Below are 15,219 nucleotides of genomic sequence, written 5' to 3'. Positions count from 1 at the left end.
CATCTGCATGTTTTAGGGGCTTCCCAACGTCCTAATAGTGAAAGAGCTGTTAGCAGAACCCAGCAGAGGATTGGGGGGGGGATGGTTTCCTGTGTGTGGCTCTACTGCACAGAGACCACCGAGCTGGTTTCTTCCATCTTTCTTTTCCAATGTTTTCATTAAACAGCCTCTACAAGCGGAAAGCACTGGCTTGCTGTGTTGAATTCAAGCGTCTGTGAGTGTATTGTGCCCTGTTGAGGGTGTGTATTCATAATTGGAATTAAACACACTTCACATTTAATTTAATTTTATTTTATTTTATTTAGGCCACATTTAAAAAAAAAATCAGAATGCAGCTGCTACAGAAACACAATTAATGCCATTCTAAAATAAAAATAAAAACTGAAATGTGCTGCAGATAAAGGAACAAATGCAGTAATTAAAGATTACTAATTACAAAAATCAGAGGGAAAAAAGGGTGTTTGGCTGAAGACTACAGCAGACTGACTTCATGAGCACCTTCGCACCTTTGCTTTGCTTATACAGCATTATTGCAACAACGCCTGAGTATAATTCATGCGGGTGAAGCTGTATCTTCTTCAGTACATTTGAGATCTCTCTCCTTTAGAACTCAGACCCCAGCTGGGTAACACTGAATTTCCTTGGCTGAGATCCGAGTCAGAGTTCTTTTCGCGATCATGAGCATGAGCAGGCGGTCTGAGACCACTTATCATCATTCCATTGTCCAAGTGTGAAAATGCTGCAAGTGACCCGTATCCGTCCCCACAGCCGACATCATATTTAGTTAAAGCCACGGCTGAAACCACTGCCCGCGCTGGAGAATGGCCACAGTGACGTGATCTGACCGTTCTCATTATGGTTATTATGGTTGCTGTGGTCACAGAAGGGACCCACTTCTGATTTGGAGCACATCTGGAAGTTGTCCCAGTCTGATTTGAAAAGCCTGAGATGAATGTTTCTTGGATTTTAACCCCAGTAACATGGACACAGCTGAAAGCCCCATCGAGCTGGACTAGTTCTCACAGGCTGTGGGATGCAGTGCAACTGTCCAGCTGGTTGGGATATGAGGTATTTGTGTATTCTTACTGGGATGAAAACTGTACACCAGAAGTACTGTGAGACTATAAAACCAGATTCTACAGATTCATACTGGAATTAAAACTGCGTGTCGTCATTATCAAGCCGTAAGAATACAGATTCATACCGGAATATAAGCTCTCTGCCATAACTACACCATGTGATGCTGTAGAAACCACATCTTCTACAGATTCATACTGGAACAAAAATGCTTCACCATAAAAATACTGTGAGACTGTACAATTAATTCATACCGGAATACAACCTGTATACTGCTATTACTGTCAGACTGTAAAAACCACAGATTGGAAAAGATTCATACTGGAATAACCTCTCTACACCATCACTTCTGTGAGGCTGTAAGAATACAGATTCATACCGGAATATAAGCTCTCCACCATAACTACGCCATGTGATGCTGTAGAAACCACATCTACAGATTCATACTGGAACAAAAACGCTTCACCATAAAAATACTGTGAGACTGTACAATTAATTCATACCGGAATACAACCTGTATACTGTTATTACTGTCAGACTGTAAAAAAAACACAGATTGGAAAAGATTCATACTGGAATAACCTCTCTACACCATCACTTCTGTGAGGCCGTAAGAATACAGATTCATACCGGAATATAAGCTCTCCACCATAACTACGCCATGTGATGCTGTAGAAACCACATCTTCTACAGATTCATACTGGAACAAAAACGCTTCACCATAAAAATACTGTGAGACTGTACAATTAATTCATACCGGAATGCAACCTGTATACTGTTATTACTGTCAGACTGTAAAAAAAACACAGATTGGAAAAGATTCATACTGGAATAACCTCTCTACACCATCACTTCTGTGAGGCTGTAAGGACTACAGATTCATACTGTAATAAAATCTGTCCATCATAATTACTTAGACCGCAAAAATAATTCAATACAATTCCACAGATTCATACTGGATTAAATTCTCTTCACCACAAAGACTGTGAGACTACAGAATTCAGACTACCGAGTCATACTGGATAGAATCTCCCCATCATAATTACTGAGACTGTAAATTCTACAGATTCATACTGGAGTAAAGATCGTATCTTATCTTAAAGACCAGTCCAAATGCAACAGGACCTGACCTGAGTGACACCATGTTTTCCTCTTCCTCCCATTAAAGCACTGTAACTGTCCTGTGTCTTATAAGCTGTAGGGGTCAGCCCCAGGTAAGGGGTTGTAGGGGTTTTCATTGCGGGTTTTCATCACACCCTCCTGCGTGTTTGAATACAGGCCCTGGTGATGGGTGCCCGTCTTTCCATTGGCTGTTCTCACCCCGTTCATCTCCTCGTAGATGGGAACCGCCAGTGGTTGGGGCTGGCTGGCTGGCCTCTTCTGAAAGCGAGAGAGAAAACAGACAGTGTTAGGGTGGAGTTCGCACCCTCGCTCAGCAGGAGTAAATAAACCAACGGCCTCTTAAGACCTCAGCAGGTGCGTACACACACATCCACACGCCCTGCTCGTGGCAAAATCACACAAACACAACTGACTGTTTCCTGTGAGGTTTCACACTCATTCAGTCTGCCCTGCCACACACTGCTGTCTCAGCCTCTTCTCTGAACACACAGCTGAGAGTGATGCTGATCTAAAAGTCTAACATACTAAATGACTCAAAGCTCAAAAGAACATCTGAGAGCGTTGAGCTTTACACACTGCTTTGGTCAGCCATTACATTAAAACCACCTGCCTAACATTGTGTAGGTCCTGTGGTAACAAGGCTAACGTCAGTCCACATGACCTGCCTGATGTTCTGGAGATGTTCTGACCCAGTCATCTAGAACGTCACCGTTTTTTTTACGCTTGTCCATTTTTCCTGCTTCATCACCTTCAGGAACTGACCGTTCACTCACTGCCTAATATGTAGATCCACCCCTGGACAGGAGCCATCAGTGGTTTTAATGTTATGGCTGAACATGCACTGCATTGTGACCAAACTAGTACAGTCATACAAGTGCATATATACACACACAATCATATCAGAACATTATGACCTCCCTTGGCTTGGATGACACCAATGGCGAGGTGTCGTATTATAGAGGTTAGCTGCTCCACGGTGGCACGCCAACGGCTCTGGACCACTTGCCGGAGTCGTGGTTCCCCTCTGGCATCAATGTGAGAGGTCCATTCTCTGTACAGCTTCACAACAGCGGCTCTAGAACAGCCCACAAAGTCAGCGAGATGCCACCACCCTTCGCAGGGTACCCTGTTATCAGGCCCAGATCGTGTTCTTTGCCCATGACGATGGTTCTGCACTCTGCTACAACTGACCGGTGGGCCGTGTTCAGTCTGAACCAGGGGTGGTCATTATATTCTGATATGACTGTGTAGTAGATGATTACAAAATTGTAAATTATTTATTTATTTGTTTGTTTATTAATAGTAAGCAGTGATACTTACACAGTAGGCTCCAGCCAGCACCAGCACACACAGGAATAGCAGCACTGCTGCTGCTGAGAGAGAGTACAGCAGCGGCTCGTAACTGTTGCATCTGCACTCCTCTGGAGCTGCAACACAGATGAGAAACGTGATCAAAAACAACGGCATTATTTTATTAAAATACTCCATATTTTAATATTTCCATACACTGTCATCATGGGATCGTTAGTTGTTATTATTGGTCATGGAGGCGGAATACTACAGCTGGTATGATGACCTGATGATGAGAATTCCACAGTGCTGTAACTCACTATATCAGACCATATCAGAGTATAATAGAATATAAAAGCACCGGAGTATAGGCGTCCAAATACTTAAAACTACACTCTCAAGTCAAAATTAGAGTCTCAGATATTCCTGTTGTCCTTCACCAGTGTTGCGAAGCTGTGCTGGACCTGTTTGATAGATTGTCCTCCTGAGGTTTTACTGTCTTGGATGAAATTCTCAGCAGTGTTCAAAAATCAGACGAATAAAAAGCCTGATTGTAACTTAGAGGATTAATGGAATGTCCTCCAGAAATCCTTACGCAAGCTTCTCTTCTATAAACATACATTAGAAACAGACTTTACTTGACTGTCAGACGAATGAACGTTCCCTTGATGCCATCAGGACACGCGTAAAACCCAGCTTTCAAAACTATGAATCAGATCTGAGAAATCGATTCATTTGATTTGAACATTTTAAATGACTCAGAATGAGCATCACTGTCATGCAGGGTCAGAAACCACAGAATCAACTCTATGAGACATAACGAAACAGGCCCACGTGCTTTGAGGCACTTCGTACCATGTGAACTGATGCAGGATAAGCTTGCAAGCTGCACTGTGAATATGTCCAAATGTTTGTGGACACCCCTTGTAATGAATGCATGCAGCTACTCGAAGTTGCATCCATTGCTGACACAGATGTGAAATCCTCACAGCAATGCTCCTCCAGAGAAAGCCTTCCCTGGACAGCAGAGACAGTTCCTCCAACAACATCAAGTGTCCCAATACTTTTGTCCACTTCGTGTATTGTAATGTTTTAATAACAACCCCATCATTTTTTATATCTCAACCCCATCATTTGCGCTGATACCAAGACATCATGTGTCAGCAATGTTGAAATGACACATACTGATATTCCTCCTACAGCGATCCGCCATAACATTAAAACCACGAACGTGTACGATTGTGTAGATCCCTCTCGTGCCACCAAAACAGCTCTGACACACTGAGGCATGAACACCACAAGACCTCGGAAGGTGTCTTGTGGTATCTGGCTCCAGGACGTTGGCTGCAGAGCGTTAGCAGCATATCCTGTAAGTTGTGAGGTGGGACCCCCATGAGCATTAATGAGCCCGGGGCACCTATGATCTTCGGTTGTCCTTCCTCCCTCTCAGCACTTTTGGTAGGTACCAGGAACACCCCAGAAGACCTGCCTGCCCCATGTTTTGGAGATGTTCTGACCCAGTCGTCTAGAACATCACCTTCAAGAACTGACTGTTCCCTTGCTGTGTTCACGTTAGTGTTATGGCCGACTGGATGACTCGTGTACCTCTCCAAAAGTCTGCTTGCGTCATTTTCCATTTATATAATGAGAGCTTTTGCCACACTGACGTACCTATCAAACATTAGGTAAAATTATTTGCATATTTCACAGAAATCCGCCCTGAGCGCTCCAGCACCATGTAGGCAGGCTGCATGCTAATCAGTCATGCTAACCTGTGGAGATATGGAGCTCGTAGGTGTTTTCAGCAGAAATAACCACAATGTGTGCAACAGTTTGATGAAGTGCTCACCATTCTGAGGTGGTGAAGGAGCCACCACCTGATAACTCAGTGACTATAGATGCCATCTGTCCCTTCTATTACACAACTTCTCCACGTCAGAAGTCCCAACCACATAAGATCTGATAGAAGGTAACCCACTCGTACAGAAGGAGAAAGTCAATAAACAAGAAAAAAAACCCTGCAAGACAGATAACTTGTAGCGAAAGGGGGAAATCCAGCTCTAATCTGGATGGATCCTTTCACAACAGACAACAGACGGCCAGCCCAGAGTGCAGACCTCGACATCTCTGAATGTGTTGGGGAGGACTTGAATGCAGGGCCGTCTGCAGGAGCCTGACGTTATCACCACCTTAAACATGGAAAGTGGCTCATTTCTTGGAGCTCAGGCCTCGCAGCAGGGGTGTCAGGGGTGCTGCAGCAGAGCCACCCAGGCAGTTGGATTTTTACTTCCTGGACCTGGATTTGCCACCTCTGCATAAGAGGTGATCTGACTCCCACAAGACTGTACGTCTTACTTCTACTATAAGGTTACAAATTTGGAGATACAGCAATTGGAGAAGCAACCCAAAAAAAACACCCCTATGACATGTAGGAGGTCGGGGTCCCAGGATGGCATATGTGTTGATGCAGCTGTGTAGACAAACTGAGAGAGAGAGAGATAAAGAGAAGAGGGCAGAGAGAGAGAGGGAAAGCACTACAGATTAAAAAGGAAGAAAGAACGTGGAGAGATTCAGGGTGACCTTCAAAAACTACTCCACAGCTCCTCAATGCTGGGGGGGCTTTATACCCCTCTAGCCCACGCCTGGCATTAGGCAGCATGGTGTCGAAAAGCTCATGATGTTTATCTGCTCCAGGCCAATATTGCTTGTTCTTTACAATGGAATCTACTTCAGTAATGGATACCATGTCGGGTTAGGAGGACTCTTACCCAAGGTTATTGGTGCATCCTGCATGTTGGGACGGAGTGATATCTGGGGTTTTCGTTTGTTCAAAGCAATAAGGAGTTAAGAGGGAACTGATCGTGAGAGAGTGAGAGAGTGAGAGTGTGAGAGTGAGAGTGTGAGAATGTGAGAGTGTGAGAGAGTGAGTGTGAGAGTGTGAGAGTGAGAGTGTGAGAGTGTGAGAGAGTGAGAGTGAGAGAGAGTGAGAGTGTGAGAGTGTGAGAGAGTGAGTGTGAGAGTGTGAGAGTGAGAGTGTGAGAGCGTGAGAGTGTGAGAGTGAGAGAGTGAGAGTGTAAGAGTGAGAGAGTGAGAGTGAGAGAGTGTAAGTGTGAGAGAGAGAGTGTGAGAGTGAGAGAGTGTAAGAGTGTGAGAGAGAGAGTGTGTGAGAGTGAGAGAGTGTGAGAGTGACAGTGTGAGAGTGACAGTGTGAGAGTAAGAGTGTGAGAGTGTGAGAGTGAGAGAGTGTGAGAGTGTGAGAGTGACAGTGTGAGAGTACGAGTGTGAGAGTGAGAGAGTGTGAGAGTGAGAGAGTGAGAGAGTGTGAGAGTGTGAGAGTGTGAGAGTGTGAGGAGGCAGAAGAGGGTAAACCCATACTGGAAAAAAGCCCTCAGGAGTTCATCATTTTACACCAGTGGAAGCAGCTACTACCCGCTTCTCTACACGTGTGCTCACTGTGCCGCCCTGCCAGTCATCATCTTACACTAGAGGTCTGCGACCCGACCCCAGCCCAAAGTACACACACACACACACACACAGCAGCTCTGGGCTGAATTCAGGCTAATTTCATAGCAGGTTCTGTTTAGATTTGTTTTTATCTAGAACCCTACAAACATTTATTTTAATATGTTTCCATGACTACTCTACATCCATTTTTGTGGTACACCCGTTTCTATGACTACAATTCAGCCATTTTTATGGGTACGCTACAATACAGCCATTTCTATGGTTACACTACACCCGTTTCTAGGACTTCGCTACAGCCATTTCTATGGTTACACTACATCTTTTTCTATGACTACATGACAGCAATTTCTATGGTTGCACAACACCCGTTTCTAAGACTAGGCTACAGCCACTTCTGTGGTTACCCTACACCTATTTCTATTTGTTACACAACACCTGTTTCTATGACTATGCAAAGTAGATAAATAATTAATACTTAAATGCATATTTATATTTATGTATTTGTTTATTTTATGCTGGTTTTTATATTTCGGGAGGTCCAAAGTGTGCTGCAAAAATATAGTTCAGAACCCGAACATCAACCTGTAGCCTACAACAGTGTCCACTACCAGAAAATCTGTCTGTGTGGGAGGAAGTGACACCATGCCTGTGTCTGTAATAATATTGAAAGTTGGTGTGTCTCTCACTACACTGCAGAAAGAGGAAGGAGGCACAGTGAGGACAGACCATAAAGAGGCTTAACCACACAATATGTATTAGCATCATCTCAGCAGTGAGAGAGTTTTACTGAAGAAGCTCCAGATCAATCATATAAATAAGAACTCTAAATAACACTAGACTCCATGAGGAGAACTGAGGAGATGTTCTAATGATGAACACAGTGATGGAGAACCTCCACCACTTTCTGTAGGAGTGTTATTATTCTTAGTGTTTATTCTGATATCAGAGCAGATCAGCAGCTTTCCACTCTAATTCTCACAGGGGGCTAAAACCTTTGCACAGTTCTGTAAATTATATTGAACTGAATCAGGTAAATTAAATGCAGCATGATTTTCAGTGTGTGTGTGTTAGTGTTAGTGTGTGTTAGTGTTAGTGTGTGTGCGCCACTTAACTGTATGGAAACTGTGCAGTGTGAGACTGCTGGTATTAATACTGTAGTTACACTCAAGGAAGTCAGTGGAACAGCTGCTGACTGCAGAAAGCTACTTCTGTTAAACACGGTTTTCCGACAGTGAGGAGGATTGAGTAAGAAATGGAGGATTTCCCCATCACTGCGAAACTGCTGCAACCTTCAGACCAACCTAGAACCAACATTGAGAATTTTTAGAACTAGCTTTTGGAGAACCATATTCACAGTTTCAGTTCTGGATTCATCTTTTATGAACAAAAGAGTCCAAATTCACAACCCAGCCACATGGGTGGAACCTGGACTAGGTGGCTCCCATTGTTACAGCCCACTCTAATCTCACACTGGTCCCCTCTAGGCCCCATGCACAGTGTACAGCCTAGAGGAGGCCCATCTCCTGGACCCATTAATGACTCTGGTGGGCATCCATATGTTTGGTTCCCAGTTGTTGGCTTGGGGTTAGCTGAGAAGCTGAGACTATTCTGTTTATTTGGTAAAACATTAGAAATAAGACGTAGTGCGTAGTGAGGGATTCTGGGATTCTGGGATTCTGGCTGTTGAAGCCACTAGGTTAAAATATCCCACTGGTTTCTGATTCCTGGTAGACGTCTCAGTAAGGCCTAAACCAACACTTCATCTCAGCCTGTCCATACTGTCCACCCCCTTCCTGAAATGATGAGAACCTGCTTCCACTAACAAACACCGGTCAGATCTACTTACTGCAGTCGTTAACATGGAGGAAAAACACAGTACTCCCATTCTGGTTTTTAAAGCCTCCGTTGTTGTAGTAGAACACGCAATGGTACAGGTCAGTGTGGCGCCCCAGCAGGTGATTGATGCTCACGTTGACTATTTGGTGCCCCGGGTCACTCTGCACAAAGATCCGATGTTTGTCCGCTGGGTTGGAAATGAAAGCGCTGTTTCTAAAGTTGAGGTACAGCACTGTTTGTTTCTGCCAATTGCGTTCCAGGGAGAAGGCAAAGGGAGTTTCCTTCTCAATCGTGGACCCGCAGGAAAACTCCACAGAGGTGTTCCATTGCCGGCGGAAATACACAATGTCCCCGAACCCTGGAGAGGAAAGGCCAGAGTCAGTGTCTTGACATGCAGCTCTCTGATTGATTACTGTCAGAAAAGTGATTGGATATTAAACAGAACACAGTCAGTAACGTAGAGCTGCACCCATCTGAAGGGGCGGATTCAGCTGCACTGAGCCTGGAAGACTGTTAGACCTGGTTAGATAGGTCAGATAAAACCAGACCATTTTAGAGTTCAGTAGATTAGACTGTAGATTAGACTCAGGAGTACAGTGTCGGTATTGTGCCATCTCTACATCTACATCAACTACATCTGATGATTCTAATAATAATTATGTGTTCATTTTCTGACTAAAATAAACATAACATTGCCAGAATTATCAATCTGAATCAAGTCATGGTGAAATTCACTTTCTAAAAGATCACCTAGCTTAAGTTTCTAATTATTTCAAATTTCATCAGATATAGTTATTCTGGTTCGCTGTACAGAATTTCAGAATTTTAATTTCAATAATGGATGTAATGGGATCTGGATCAGGGCCAATCCAGGCATATTTTAATCCTAATCCAGTGTTGAGTTTTTGTTTTAACTTTGTTTTGACTGCAGTGTTGTAAAGGAGCTGGGAGCTGATTGGTCATACTGAATTATCAGATATAGACACAGAGATCAGATCAAATCAAACTCAGCGTGAAAAGACTCAAATCATACTGATCATACCGATCCGATCTGATTCTCTTCAAGCTGAGTATCAGATCAGGCTGATGGGGAGATATATATATATATATATAGAAAGAAAGCTCTTTTTTTGGTCATGTTATTGAGGCAGTCATTAAAGCACATAAACACATAAACACTACATAAAGACTATAGACCCATTTTGGTACACACACACACTGTCACTCACACAAAACCCTTATTTCTACAGAACAGCAGCTTTACAAAAGAAGGAAAAAATATTCTGATTTATTAATTGAAATTAAATAAAAATATTTAAATTTTAATTCTGACTAAATGTAAAGAATAACTGTCAGATTCACTTTATGGCAAATAGTAACATACAAGGGTTTTATTTATTTTTTTGCAAAATGCATTATTGGTAAGTAGGACTGCACAATGTGGCGTAACTGTAATATCACAGAACAAAACCAGTACAATTGTATTTATTAAAAAAATTATAATAAATAAAAATACATCAATAAAAATGTGTGAATGATATAAACGCACTGTTTCACACGCCGCACTGCAGGAACTCGGGGTAAGCAGCACCACTGCTGCTCTGTCTGCAGCTGTTCAGGGTTCTAGAAGAGCTGCCAATATCCACACCTTACTACGAGAAGCCTGTTGTCATATCATTCATTATTCATCCTGATAATGACAAATATCATCATATGACCCAGTCCTGCTGGTCATAGTCTTTATACAGTGTTTATGTGTTAATGTGCTTTAATGACTGCCTCAATAATGTGACCAAAAAAGTGCTTTCTCTAATTATGCCAATTATGAGTCGTATAAAAACTCTGCAAAGGCTCAGAATAACTGAATCGTTTGTGCTAAAGAAAGAAGATCTTGGTAAAGAACCTGTATATGAAGGGGTCCTTTAAAAGGTTCCTCACACACTATTCTGTGTGACGACCCCTGTCAACACCTGATTGATCTGCGGACCCACCAGACCAACACCATCCAACCATAATGAGCCAGAACGAACTCACCAGTAGCAGAAAGGCTGACGACCAGCCAGACAGTGATTAGAGGGCTCCTCATGGCTGCGTTATCCTCTACAGCTTCTCAGATGCAGCTGGAGTCTGTGCGAGTGGCGTAAAGCTCAGAAGGATGGTGCGAAGTGAGGCCCCTGGATGTGGTAAGAGAGAGAAAAGAGGATATGAAGAGTGACTCCTGCTTTTGGGGTGTGTGTGAGGTGGGGCCCAACACCAACCAACAGAAACAGGAAATCCTAGTGGGTTTCTGTCACCAGGTCATGCAAAGCATTATGAAAAACTGCTCTGTTTTCCACAATATTTCAGAACAGAGCAAGCTTAGCGTGATCAAGCAGAGTCTGAGCGGCAAATAGCAGAACTCAACTAGAACTAAAAGATACCAGGATATTAAAATTCTCCCATTATTATTATTATTATTATTATTATTATGTTTAGACAGAATTACCTGCATCTACCAAATGATGGAGAAGGTTGTTTAACCCAACTAGCCTGGCCTCAAACCACGCGGTGGGGTTCAGTAATCTCGAACACACAAGACTTGTTTATGTGGTTTCTGACTCACTGTTTTCTAGAAACATGGACTAAAATACAGACTGGTTGATACTAGGTTTAGCCATGTGACATACTGTATATCATATGTCAAAATGTTTGTGGACACCCCTTCTAACAAATGCATTCAGCTATTATAAACTGCAGCTAATAGGACTCTCTGCAGCAGATCAACCCTATTGGCTCCATGCTGCCTAAAAATGCCAGGCGTGGGCTAGAGGGGTATAAAGCCCCCAGCATTGAGGAGCTGTGGAGCAGTGGAGGAGCTGTGTTCTCTGGTATGATGGTAGAGGAGCTCCATCCAGTACTTTTGGAATGAGTTGGGAATGAGGTGAGGTGGCCTCACACACTCTCTTGTACTCTCTCAATACTTTTGTCAACATTAGCTACAGCAAAATCCTACGTCTGTAAAGCACGTTTGATGCAGTTTTGTAGTTCAGACAGAATGACTTGCATCACTGGCATCATGATTACTACAAGCGCAAACATGAAATCCCATTTCCCAATTACGAAATCCAACATCCGCGATGGCCATGTCCCCCACAGTGTTCTCTACCAGATTCAGAGGAAGAGTTTCACACGTATCTGAGATCAGTTTGGTGGTCTAAAAAGTTTGATGCATATAAAGCTGGGCTTAAAAATATCTGCCCTTAAATCAGCAGAAACATGTGAGTTCAGCTGGTGGCAGATGTGCTGTTGCTTATCTCCTGTGGGTTCAAGCTCAATAAACAACCCAACAAAGCCCCTTTTCTTTTTCAGCTACAGGCCCTGCAGCCAAGCTGAGGAATGAGGCTCTCAGGTCAACATTCAGTTCTTCTGATTCATTCCTTTATCCACTGTCTGAGAAATCATACACCAATCAGCCACAACATTAAAACCACTCCCAGCTGAAGGGAATAACGTTGATCTGGGTCCAGTGGTTCGGGTCAATGGGTAGGAAGTGTGAGTACACACACACCCAAAGCGGTGGGCAGCCAACTCCAATGCCCGGGGAGCAGAGAGGGTGCAGGGCCTTGCTCAAGGCCCTAACAGTGGCAGCTTGCCTAGCCTGGGTATCGAACCCACAACCCTGTCGTTAACAGCCCGGAGCTCCCACCACTGCCCCCTATATAGCATGTAATAGCACGGTTTCCCTCAGGTGGAAGTCAGAGAGTAAGAAGGTCAAACTGGGAGTCCCGAAAGGAAGCCATCTTGGGCCGTTATTACTCTCACTACACATAAACAACCTGTCGGTAGAGCTCAATAAAGCCAGGCTGCAGATGTATGCAGATGATACCACTCATAATGCATCTGCTGCATAAAGACTAACAGTAAATGATCTCTCTGATAACCTGAAGAAGAAGGAAAGTCAAAAACATCAACATTGGGTCCAAATCCTTCGGGGAGTTCACCAGAGTTCACTTTAAAGACAGAAGAGGAGACAGTTAAACAAGTTAAAGATGTAAGATTATTGGGCGTTACAGTAAATCACAGAGTATCATGTTGAGAGCACTGTAACAAAAACAAAAGGCTTATTGTCACTCCTCCTCCTCCTGCTTTCTCTCTTCACCGGCTTCCTGTAGCTGCTGCCCTCATCAAATTTAGACCCCAAGACTGGACCAGCCGGCCCCTCCGTACTTGATGGCGATGGTCAAAAACCGATCTGCACCGAGAGCCCTTCCAGCTTCAAGTACGGCTCGGCTCGACCCGCCATCCTTTAAGATCCACGGAAGATGAGCGTCCAGACTTTTTACTGTCCTGCACCGAAGTGGTGGAACGAACTTCCCCTGGGTGTCCGAACAGCAGAGTCCAACACTCACTGTCCTCAAACCCAGACTGAAGACCCTCCTCTTCTGAGAGGACTTGGGTGAAGAGTAGAGTATTATGGTCTCCTTATTGACTTGTGTTTAGTAGAGTCTAAGAGTAGAGGATCTGAATTAGTCTAGATATTTACAGAGCCATTAAAGAATGGGAGTCATTGGCTGTTACACTGCTCAAAACTGAGAGTTTAATCGGGTTTTACATTTTAATAAAACCTCACAGATATGGAGAGCTGATGAATCCTTAGCTGCTGTGTACCTGCAGTATGGAGGGTATAATGAAAGACTATTAAACTTTATTACTATTTGTATTTTCTTTATGCTACATATCTATATTCTCGTGTGTATGTAGGTGTGTGTGTGTGTTTTGCTTAGCTTTTTGATTGTTAATTATGTGTATGTTTGTCGGACCCTACGAGAAATGGGGATCCATAGAACACTAAAACAAAACAATTTTTTTACTTGACAACCGTTATTCAGTATGGTTCATGAACAGGGTTCGAGATGAGTGATCTGGAGAACGGTAGCGGTTTCAGGTCAGTCTGTGCAGTCAGACTGAGAATGGCTTTGAGCTTTCAACCTCAAACCCTGAAATAAACAGCCTGGAGAGGGACTAAAGGCCCTGCAGCTCCAGCCTGGGTTTAACACCCGGCCTAAATTACAGCTACTACTGCACAACTACTGAAACTGACAACAGTCGTAACGGTTATAATGAAACTTCTCACACTGTATATCTGGACAAAAGTATTGGGACATCTGCCCATTCAGTTTCTTCTGAAATCAAGGGAATTAAAATAAAGAGCTGGTCCTGCTTTTGTTGGAGTAACTGTCTCTACTGTCCAAAGAAAACTTAATACTAGATTTTGGAGAAGGAGCATTGCTGTGAGGAGCTGACTGATCTTACTGACAAGAGCATTAGTGAGGTCAGGACTTTGGATAATCACCACCCCACCTCATCCCAAAAGTATTGTCAGTGACCACATCAGCAAGCCTGTTCCAGATTACTGAACACTTCCACATGGTTTGAGGACATGCTATTTGATTAACGTTATCTTCGATCACTACAAGAGCCTCATAGTGAACACATCTGGGCTGACTGACAGATTGAACAGTGACCGGGGAAAATTGAATAAGGGAGACATCTGACTGAACCATTGCTCCATCATTAATCCAGCAATTACTGCTGGATCTAAAGCAGTATGTTAACAGTTCTGATCTCATTTAACCTTGAAAGAGTGGTTGAAAGATGTGGCTAGGTGTGCGTGCTACTCCTCAGCAAAGCTGCCAGTTTCCGCATGACAGTACTAGAAGTGTTTTCCCTCATGTGGCCCAGATTAGACTACAGCAAATTCTATATATAGAATTTGCTACAGCAATATATATTCTACAGCAAATTCTCTTTCTCATATATATATATATACACACACACATATATATACACATATACATACATACATACACACACATAAATAAATATAATTATGCATGTATTGGGACACCTACACAGTCCACCTACAGGAGTTTTTATGACGTCCCAGTCTAACCCCATAGGCATTATTAATATGGAGCCGGTCCCCCTTTAACAGCAACACCAGCAGCAGCAGCAGGTCTGGAGCTCTGCTGCAGTTACTGAGTCAGTTGGAGGCTTTTCTGCACTCTGCTCTGAGCTCAGCACTCGGCCCTGACCCCGCTCTGTAACTTTACGTGGTCTGACAGACACTCGGTGGCTGAGCTGCTCTCTGTGAGCTGTTCCTCCTAAACTCTTCCACTGTTCAATAATAACACCACTCACAGCTGATGGAGGAAGATCTAGGGGGGAGGAGATTTTACCAGCTGACTCTTATTACATACAGAACCACGCTGGAGTTCAGTGAGCTCTTTAGAACCTCCCATTCTTTCACTGATGTGGGTAAGAAAGGCAGACTGCAGGACTAGAGGCTGGATCAGTCATTAAAAAAGGTGAATCCCATTACTTTGGCCATACAGTGTAGTCTATGGACCAACCTGCATGATGAATCCACTGCTCAGGGACACAGAGACC

At 43.5% G+C, this 15,219-nt stretch overlaps 1 protein-coding gene across 2 annotated transcripts; it reads right to left on the bottom strand.

The window, feature by feature from the left end:
• Nucleotides 1-312: 312 nt before the first annotated feature.
• On the bottom strand, nt 313-15,200 carry cd7al (cd7 antigen-like). Of its 2 annotated transcripts, XM_072683312.1 has the most exons (5): nt 15,183-15,200; nt 10,825-10,964; nt 8,801-9,148; nt 3,520-3,626; nt 313-2,457 (listed from the first exon to the last, which is right to left on the bottom strand). In XM_072683312.1, the coding sequence occupies exons 2-5, from the start codon at nt 10,874-10,876 to the stop codon at nt 2,266-2,268; spliced, it is 699 nt and encodes a 232-aa protein (XP_072539413.1). In that variant the 5' UTR covers nt 10,877-10,964; nt 15,183-15,200; the 3' UTR covers nt 313-2,265. The 2 variants fall into 2 exon arrangements, with proteins under 2 accessions (XP_072539413.1, XP_072539412.1); XM_072683311.1 differs by lacking the exon at nt 15,183-15,200 and having other exon boundaries at nt 10,825-11,074.
• Between the last annotated feature and the right edge of the window lie 19 nt (nt 15,201-15,219).

This window comes from Salminus brasiliensis, chromosome 7 (genome assembly GCF_030463535.1).
Source record: "Salminus brasiliensis chromosome 7, fSalBra1.hap2, whole genome shotgun sequence".
In the NCBI taxonomy this organism is placed as follows: Eukaryota; Metazoa; Chordata; class Actinopteri; order Characiformes; family Bryconidae; genus Salminus; species Salminus brasiliensis.
This window is presented reverse-complemented; position numbering and strand designations above follow the sequence as displayed.